This window comes from Atractosteus spatula, chromosome 17 (genome assembly GCF_055471065.1).
Source record: "Atractosteus spatula isolate fAtrSpa1 chromosome 17, fAtrSpa1.hap1, whole genome shotgun sequence".
NCBI lineage: Eukaryota > Metazoa > Chordata > Actinopteri > Semionotiformes > Lepisosteidae > Atractosteus > Atractosteus spatula.
The window spans coordinates 17,587,313-17,596,993 of record NC_142722.1 but is presented as its reverse complement, the minus strand read 5'-3'; the positions used below and the strand labels follow the sequence as shown (position 1 = coordinate 17,596,993).

General features: G+C 44.3%; 1 protein-coding gene across 1 annotated transcript; it reads left to right on the top strand.

Moving 5' to 3' along the window:
• Nucleotides 1-257: 257 nt before the first annotated feature.
• aplnra (apelin receptor a) lies at nucleotides 258-2,384 on the top strand. Its single transcript, XM_088935877.1, has one exon. It carries the CDS (start codon nucleotides 375-377, stop codon nucleotides 1,434-1,436), a length of 1,062 nt encoding a protein of 353 aa, XP_088792003.1. The 5' UTR covers nucleotides 258-374; the 3' UTR covers nucleotides 1,437-2,384.
• The last annotated feature ends 7,297 nt before the right edge of the window (nucleotides 2,385-9,681 follow it).

Here is a 9,681-nt window from a genome sequence, read left to right as displayed (position 1 = left end):
TGAGGTTGCCCGTCTCTCGTTTTGCGCTTGTGCGATGACCGTCCGCTTCTCGCACAGGGCGGAGACCACAAGCGGCCCCTACTGCGCGCCGGCTGGGTGGGAGAGATAATGTATCTCTCCCCCGCGACTGTGTGGCTGGGCGGGGGAGAGGGGAGAAGTGATAGATGGCACGATTAGGGGGCGTTTTAGACCTGTCCTGAGAGGGAAGGGGGGAGTGGAAGACACAGAGTTTAAATAGCAGCCCACAGCGCAAGGCGGACACATATTGACTGGAGTTTCCAGAGGTTGCGCTCTCTCACTCTCTCTCTCTGGAGCCGAGGGCATTTTTTTTCTTTACTTGAGCTGAGGCTGAAGGCGTGGATTTCTACCCAGAAATGGAAGAGGATTATGACTACTACGAGGACAACGAGACCATGTGTGATTACTCAGAGTGGGAGCCCTCCTTCTCCCTCATCCCAGTGCTGTACATGCTGATTTTCATCCTGGGGCTGTCCGGGAACGGAGTGGTGATCTTCACGGTGTGGAAGTCCAAATCCAAGCGCAGGGCGGCAGACATTTACATCGGCAACCTGGCGCTGGCAGACCTGACCTTTGTGATCACCCTGCCCCTGTGGGCAGTGTACACTGCCATGGGCTACGACTGGCTGTTCGGGGTGGCCCTGTGCAAAATCAGCAGCTACGTGGTGCTGGTGAACATGTACGCCAGCGTCTTCTGCCTCACCTGCCTGAGCTTTGACCGCTACCTGGCCATTGTGCACTCGCTGTCCAGCACCAACCTGCGGTCCCGGCCCACCATGATCACCTCGCTGGGCGTCATCTGGCTGCTGTCCGGGGTCCTGGCTGTGCCCACGCTGCTGTTCCGCACCACCCTGCGAGACGAGGCCAACAAGACCTCCTGCGGCATGGACTTCAGTCTGGTGACCCTGAACCGGGAGCACGAGTCCCTGTGGATCGCGGGCCTGAGCCTCTCCTCCTCCATCCTGGGCTTCCTGCTGCCCTTCCTGCTCATGACCGTCTTCTACTGCTTCATCGGCAGCACCGTCACCCGCCACTTCAACAACCTCCGCAAGGAGGACCAGAAGAAGCAGCGGCTGCTCAAGATCATCACCACCCTGGTGGTGGTCTTTGCCCTCTGCTGGACCCCCTTCCACGTGCTGAAGAGCCTGGATGCCCTCATCTACCTGAAGGTGCTTCCCCAGACCTGCGCCCTGCTGAGCGTCCTGCTGCACGCCCACCCGTACACCACCTGCCTGGCCTACGTCAACAGCTGCCTCAACCCCTTCCTCTACGCCTTCTTCGACCTGCGCTTCCGCTCGCAGTGCCTGTGCCTGCTCAACCTGAAGAAGGCCATGCACGGCCAGATGAGCTCGCTGTCGTCCACCCTCAGCGCGCAGACCCAGAAGTCCGAGGTGCAGTCTCTGGCCACCAAGGTGTAGGGAGCCCCGCTCCTGGGGGCGACAGACTGTGTGCACGGAGCCGGCGCGCAGAAAAAAGCACGCGGTTCCCGGACTGAGATCACCTTCCCCCCATTGTGGGAGAAAGGGACTTTGAAAAACTGAAAACCCAGTCTGTTCGCTGGGCTGTAACACTTGGAAAACCCAATGTGTGGACTTGTTCTGTTATTGGGGTAAGCCCACGCGCTTATACCTGGGCTATGAGGGGTTCCCCCAACAAACAACGCTGGGGCCAGCTGGCTGTGCCTCCAGCCGCTTGCGTTGTACAAATTTTTGAAAGAGGTAAATGTGTTTCAAAGACTTATTTTTTTCTGGCTTGCCTTTTTTTTAAAAAGAGTACATGCTGTAAATTGCCGTAAAGAATTCAACCAGGGCTGAATTCTGGACAGGAGGAGTGAGATGAGAGGGAGGTCATAAGTTGTTGGCAGTGAAGTTTCAGCCTGGTCACACTGGGAAAGAAAAATGTACCGAGTGTTTTCCATGTTTTTTTGTGCTCTGTTGCTGTCGTACTGTTTCCTTAGCACTTGTTTTAAAGAAGAAAGATTGTGCAGCCCAGTCTCCACTTTTGCTAATCTGTGCTAATGAAGGAAAGGGGCCAGGGGCTGGTGAGTGTGATTAGAAGGAAGGTGTTGCAGTTGAATTAACATGTCGGACGACAGAGGTGGTCGGGCAGGCAGATGGCTGTTGCCAAATGTTTTTCTGGGAGGGGGAGCAGAGGTCTAGGAGGTGATGGCTACGAATTGACTTGAATGCACTGTTGTTACATGACTTTGGAGCTGGGGTGATTTATCATCTGTAAGTGGCTTTTGCTGTGAATGTCTCAGAAATTAAGGATTTGTATTATGGATTGTATGTTTTTGCCTATAACTAACTACTGTATCTGGATGCTTTTTAGCATTTCCTATTTGTAAATAAAAAGTGTTTTTAAAATATTCCTCTTAACTTTCTTCAATCCCTGCTGGCCGTGTGAATGTCACCCTGCATTTAGTGCTGCTGTGTCTCTTCCCACACTTGCTCATTTGTGCAGTTGTTTCAGTTTTTGAAGACGAGAGGAACCGAGCAGCCTGCTGCTTTAAAAAAAGCACAGGGAAAATAATGACTGCAGTTCTTTTGGGATATTGAGCTTTTCCAGGAAATTCTTTTTCTTGGCTGAGTTAAAGCAAGGGTGTCTCAGCAAGCCCGCCAGGCATGTTAAAAATGCACTATAAAGGAATTAGAAAAAGAAGCAGAGTCTGGTCTCTAACTTTTAAACATCTGCCTGCAGCAATGTGGTCAAGCAGATGTCAATAATTCCCCAGACACGATATGTTTTTTGTGTTGTTTTTTGCCAGAATATGAATAAAGTGACAGGTGGGCTTGAATCTTAAGGTAGAGTAGTTCACTTAATACTGGAAAAATGGGGCAGAGTTCACACTACTGTTAGAGTGGAAAGTTATAGGACCCTTTAATAGATATTACATCACTTCATGTGCATCTACTCATACAAGAAAACTCCCAGGAACTAACCACCATTCACATATAGCATGAATACATCATTCTTGTGCCTTATTAGGATGCTACAGGGAAGCACAAATTCAGAAAATGATGTACTACACAAGCGCTGAGAAAGACTGGTCTTACTATTGAGTTAATTGATTCATACTACAGTCAGAGGTAAAAAAGTCTTTTCACAGCATTTCTATGCAATAAGAGTTTTCATCCCAACCTTACAAAGTATATTAGTTCATAAACACTGCAACAATTTAACACAAATTAAACGATCATATATTATACAACAGACTTCTGTAAATAATAATAATAATAATAATAATTGCTTACATTTATATAGCGCTTTTTTTCTGGACACTCCACTCAAAGCGCTTTACAGGTAATGGGGACTCCCCTTCACCACCACCAGTGTGCAGCCCCACCTGGATGATAATTATGCTGGGTGATATGAAATGTTGTTACTGTAGAATTGTGTACAAATGCTCTCTGCTCCATTGACTTTATGTAACTTGGTGCCCTTAAAAAAATGAAGCAGTCCACTATAACGTACTGTATGTAAGCTTTCATTCATGTGTCTTTAATCCTGACCATTACTATTAATACTTAACAAGACTTACAGTTCTATTAGGATTATATGCACTTGTGTATTTTAACACATTTTTAAGCTTGCGTTCCACAAAAAAAAGTTTGTACATTTGAAAATGCACCCTGAGTGAGTGATGTATTGAGGTGTGTTCTCCTAAGACAAACATAATTTCATGTCAGCAATCCGATACCAAACTTCAGAATGTGCATACAAGAAAGAATCTTAAATTAAGTGTGTTAATTGCTACATTCCAGAAGAATCCATCCTGCAGTAGTAAGGACCATGTCTAAGTTGAAGAACATGATAGAAACGACCTCTATTGTTAGGGATATGCTGCCTTGGAGTCACCAGAAATTCTGGCTTTACAGACACAAAAAAGCCTGACAAATGCTGTCAGATCTTAAGTTACAAGATTCATGTCCTAGCAGGTGTGCAGTGAATTTCTTTTGAACTTTAAGGGCATTACATTTAAGAACTGTCAGCCAGTGGTAAACCACACATGAAATCTCACAGGACATACAAACCACAACACGTTCTACATGACATCAGGACAAAACGAGTGCTGAGTTAAGCCCCTTCATTCTGTATGAATGAAGTAACTTGCAGGCCAACCAGAATGTTCGGAGACAAAAAAACTGATGATTTGTCATTTGCATTCCCAAGTTACCACTAAAACAATCTGTTGAGCTTGCTAGAGGATTAAGGTATGTGTTTCCCTCAGCCGTCATTATGAATGGCATTTGACTGTGAGCACTTGTTGTAAGACCTGTAGAATATTACCAGATGAATACAGATGATGAAAGATGACTAACATCTTACTAACAGTTGAACTGCACAGGTGATTATTTGGTTATCAGAATGTGTGCTTTATAAGATGTTTAAAAATGGTTGATTCAGGAAGTTGTGAATCGATTCCTCTGGCAGCCAGCTTATTGAGTCAGGCAATCAAGTAAAATTACAACCTGAATTAAAAGCATTTAGGCCTTGGAGAAATATCAGCGACATGTGGCTGAAAACACAAGTAGGTCTGAAGATCTTAATTATTTCCCCCTATTTTCACCTGAACTATTCATTTAATTTCTTCCTGCAAAGTGCTGATCAATTGGTAGTAAAAATCTTACCGTGTAATTGTTCATACTGTGTAATTGAAGAGCATCCGTTCTTCAATTTGGTGTTAACCTTCCTTCTGGCTTTGTCCTAATTCTGTCTGGATAATCCAGTAATAATGTCTGGCAGCAGTAAGTGACGATTCAGTTTTTTTGAAAACTTGTTTAACTTCCATACTGCTGTTTTTTCCTTCCGTGAGGTTTTAATGAAAAGGAACGCTCAATAAAACCTCAAGAAACTAAACTCAACACTGAATAATGAACTATTATTCAGTCCGTGGTTTTCCTTTAATGAGCTCAGTTGGACACAGTCTCATTTGTAATCCTTTGACAATTGTTGCCAATCAGCTCTGAAAACAGGCCAATGTTTGTGCTGTGTGTTGAGGTGGCTGATAAACTCAAGTCCACTGATGTGTGGGGTGTGGGGTTCAAGATGAACTTTTTGTGGCTCACCTCTTTCTTTTAATCCACATATTCAAATTATTAAATTATTTGTAGTAAAGTATTACATAGTTTAATAATTTTAATAATAATCTTGGCATAAATTCCTGTAGGAAGCTAAGGGCTTAAAAATAGAAATTTGTTTCATGAAGGTGTAAGATTTAAATCCTTTACTGAGGTTCCTTATAGCTAAAACAGAATTTAAAACATTTTCTTCAAATAAGAAATACTGTGATCACTCCTATTAACAGAAATAAATCTAGACTGGAAGTGTTTGATTTTGAAACCTGCAGTCTTTAACCTTAATTCAGAAAAAATCTGAATTTTATTGCATTTTGAAGTGAGGATCAAAAGTGAAAGATGTGTAGAAATGTGTCTTTTCCTTCCTTATCTAACTGTTCTTGGGCTCCATAAAATGTTATTGCAATACTCTCCTCACTGTAGGAAGTGACAGTCAGAATTAGGAACATTTTTTGGCTTTTGTTTTGGCATTGGAGACGTATTCAGAGCTTTAGGCAATCTCTACATGGAGCTGCACAAGACAGAATACAAGTGAACACTATTTTTTTGCCATCTATAGATCTCCTGATCTCCTTTACTCAGATTAAGTGCGACTATTAATGGCTGTTTCTTAGACACTTAGATATTTTCTTCCTCCTACAGTCCAAAAACAAGCAGGTAGGTTAACTGGCTTCTGGGAAAATTGTCCCTGGTGTGCGTATGTGTGTGTGTCTGTCCTACAATGGACTGTTATCCTGTCCAGGGTGTACGCTGTCCTGCGCCCTTTGCTTGCTGGGATCGACTCCGGCTCCCCTGTGACCCTGAATTGGAATTGAAGTGGAACAGAAAATGGGTGGATGGTGTTTTATGTGTGTCATTGCTAATCCCATGTAACACGTATGTCATTATGATTATGTCTATCTATCTCTCTGTCTGTTGATATATATGAAACACTACTGTCACTTTTCCACAGTACGTGGTGACAGAAGCAAGCTAACTTTGAGCAGTGACACTTTAGGCTGTGTTATGTTTTAAAAAAGGGCAAAAAATTCATACTGCTCTTAAATCAACCATAAACATGTAAGTTGACCCTTGAACAAGATGTATATATGGACGTTTTGCAGGTTCAAGTTAGCTGTACCTGGACCAATCCTACCAATCCTATAAGAATTAAAAAATCAGCAGAGAGGTGGGCTGGTTTAGCATGCAGTTAACTTGTAAGAATAACTAAAAGAGACAGTGAGATGAGCATAATGTAGAGCATAATGGGTTATAGATTGGATAATGTGCCTCACTTATTGATGTTGTACTGTAATAAAAAAACACAAAGTCAAGTCTGTCCTAAATAACTGAATTCCAGAGAACAGCATGGCCACATTTATTCACATCTCTAAGTATTGCTTTAAATCAAATTCAGCAAAGACACATCTCCAGGAACATTCTGTTCTTTGGAACCGCAGTGGAAGCCCACGAGACTGTATAGACGCCTCTGAAGGCTTCCTGCTTCCCTGGGGTACAAAAGGAGGTAAGACGCAAAAACATTCAGCAGCTGCAGCCTCATGATGGTTAAAGCCAGAGAGCTCTTCACTGCAGACAGATGATCATGGGCTTCCAGATGTTGGGGGATGGCTATAACAGAATCCACAAACAGCTGCATTAACCCCTTTCCACTGTGGTGTCCAGTATTAGACATTTAAGGCTACTGGTATAGTGGTCACCCTGTGTGGAAGAGGACACAAGTGTATCTTGCCACCATGGGCTGTGAAGAGGTTTGGGACAAAGGTAACACCTGGATACCCAATACACACCGGCTTCTTCAGGATACATAGTGTCGAAAACTACCGTGTGAAGCTGCCAGCATGAATGTAGTATTCACAGCTGGGCTGGAAGAAAGAAGTGAATGACAAAAAGACCATTTGAATGACAATTGAAACAAATGTCTCGTGGTCAGATGAAATGAAACTTGAGCTTTTTGGCTCATCTGCGTTATGTCTGGTGTAAAACTAGACGAAGCTGGTGTAAGAGAAAACACTCTTGACCACTCTTATGTTCTGGGAGTCCTGGAGCCCTAGACAAGACAGGGGAAATGGACTCCAACACAGACCTGGACATACTGGCCTGACACCTGGCTCTTCTGCCAGGAGTACTCATGTGTGGCCAAAACTGGAGATTCCAGCATGACAGCAATCCAGAGCTCACATCCAGATTGAAAAAGAAAGGTTAATCACACACAGAACAGACACTGTCACCTGCCCATCCCGATCTCCAGAGCTCAATCCAGCTGAAGCTCTGTGATTCCGATTCAGGATGGCAGCTCAGTGAGGGAAACCAAAGGGTCTGAAGGGGTGTGAGCAAGTCTGCATGAAGGACTGGTCATACGGTGGTCCTGTGAAGTGCCAGGACCTCAGAGCTCACTGTAGGAGGTCTCATCACTAGAATTCCTGCCAGATGAATACTAACAACAAGGGGGTGAAGAAATGTAACCTTTGTCTTTTGAAACTTAAATTATTAATAGCAAATATGAACGTGCTGTGTGCAATGCTGTTACAATTACCGTGTAACTCTTGAGGAATTTTTAATGCAAGAAGCATGATCCAATCTGTAAATCTTTCTGTTATTTGGTGATACAGTGTTATCCGATCCCCTGATGGGATAAGAGCTTATCTGAACAATAAGTCGAAATAAATCTGGATCATTTCAAAGGCACTCTATGTATGTGACTACAGCACAAAATCCCACAACATTGTGACTTTCAATTCATTCTTATTCCTATAATTATAGCCTAAAATCGAATTGAATTTAGTCACAGCAAATCACAATGCCAGCACTGCTCTAAGACAAGAAGAGTTGCAAATGAATTTGGTAGAGGGATGTGAATTTCAGCTCCCGCGTTCTCTCAGTGACCTCGTCCTTTGATATGGCTTCCTCAGCCTGTGGTCTAGTGTGCCACACATGGGGGAGTCAGACAGGTTCCCTTTGAGGATCTCAGGACGAAGGCTGGGGAGGGGTGCGAGTGTGCGAGAGGGTTACCTGCCACTGTCCCCTCGCAGCTGTCGCCCCTACTGGGACACAAAAGCACCACCCAAGTGAAAAAACGACCGGCTCACAGGTGGCTCTGCTCTGGCCCGTCTCCCAGCAGACCGAGCAGAGGGGACAGCTCCCCTAGAAAGGACACCTGAAAACACAGACTAACATATCTCACCCAGTCTTTCATCTTGGGACATGCTCCAACCTGTTGTCCCTGTCAGTCCTAGCAGAGAGACACACTGAGGGTATGCAGCTACAACTTGTATTTGCTTACTCTCTGCATAGAACTCCGTAGAGCACAAATGTATTTGATTTGTGTCTCCATACATCAGGCTTAAATACCTTCCAGAATTTATCCATCTTAAGTATATAAATGAGCTTAATTTGAATTTTTTTGAACAGGTGTAATAGCTTTAACCAGAGATCCCACAGATTCTGCTGATCCACCTGGGAATTCAACTTCAGTCACATTTGTTTTTTACAGTGTCACCTGTCTGTAAGTCCGTTCCTGTGACCATTGGTGAGAAAATTCCATCCTGCCAGCGTTCTGTGCGTAGTTTGAAGAAATGTCTTACAGTACATTGGGCATTCTTTGTTTAAACAGCATTTTGCAGTCTAGATGGATTGATTTTTGTACATACAGACATGTAAACACGTTGAGCAATTTCAATACAAAGTAAGTCAGTGACCCAATAAGAAAAGCACTTAGGAATGTTTACAGAGGAGTTTGGCTGAGAGTCAACCTCCTGGCTGTAGGACAGGGTAGTCAGAGAGCAAACCCAACCAAGGGCAGCTGCACAGTTACGATGGGATGGAGCACCTATTCTCAATTAGAAGAGAATTACTGCCTGGGATAGCAGAGGCACAGGAGACCTTGGCTGCTGCCATACCTCCCCAGCTTTCATTGCCTTGTTGACAGACTGTGGTGCCCTGTGGGTCTGTGGCCCTGCCCTGGTCACAAAGGATTGCCAAAATGGTGATGGACTGATTCCCCTTGTTAAATAGAAAGCAGCAAATTCTCTGTCATTAAATGGAGATTACAACAAAAGGTCGGGAGGGATAACAGCAGCCAAGTTCGACTGGTCTCTGCTGTCTCCGATCGTCAGCAGTCCTGGCGTCATTTCCTCAGGTTAGAAATTATAAACACAAGATGTCAACCCTTTCTCTCCTTCGCATTCATCTTTTGCCTCCCCCCTCCACCTCTGCAGCTCCCCCTTGGTCACTTGTCACTCTCTGGGGGGCCCCAGCATCCGTATCTGGTGGCCAGGGGGCTGGTCACCAGCCAAGCGGTTCAAGCCAAATTGATTCTGACTCAAACACTCAACAAGCTTTTTCAATACACTTTATTCTTGTTATGTTCCCAGTGAAATAGCAAAACTAAGCAAATGTTTATTTTGTCATACATCTGAGCAAAGGAGAAATGTGGGTCATGGTACATGCAGAGGTATGAAGGAGCCTTCACTGCCTTTTGATTTAAAAAAGTCTTTATTAACCTCAGGAAAATAATACAGCAATACGTACATTTCCGCTTGTTCCAAATTGCTCAGCCCCCGTTTTGCATCAAACCCCCTCCCCTGAG

Coding starts and splice junctions, on each gene's coding strand:
- aplnra (XM_088935877.1), top strand. CDS start 375: ATGGAAGAGGATTATGACTACTACGAGGACAACGAGACCATGTGTGAT.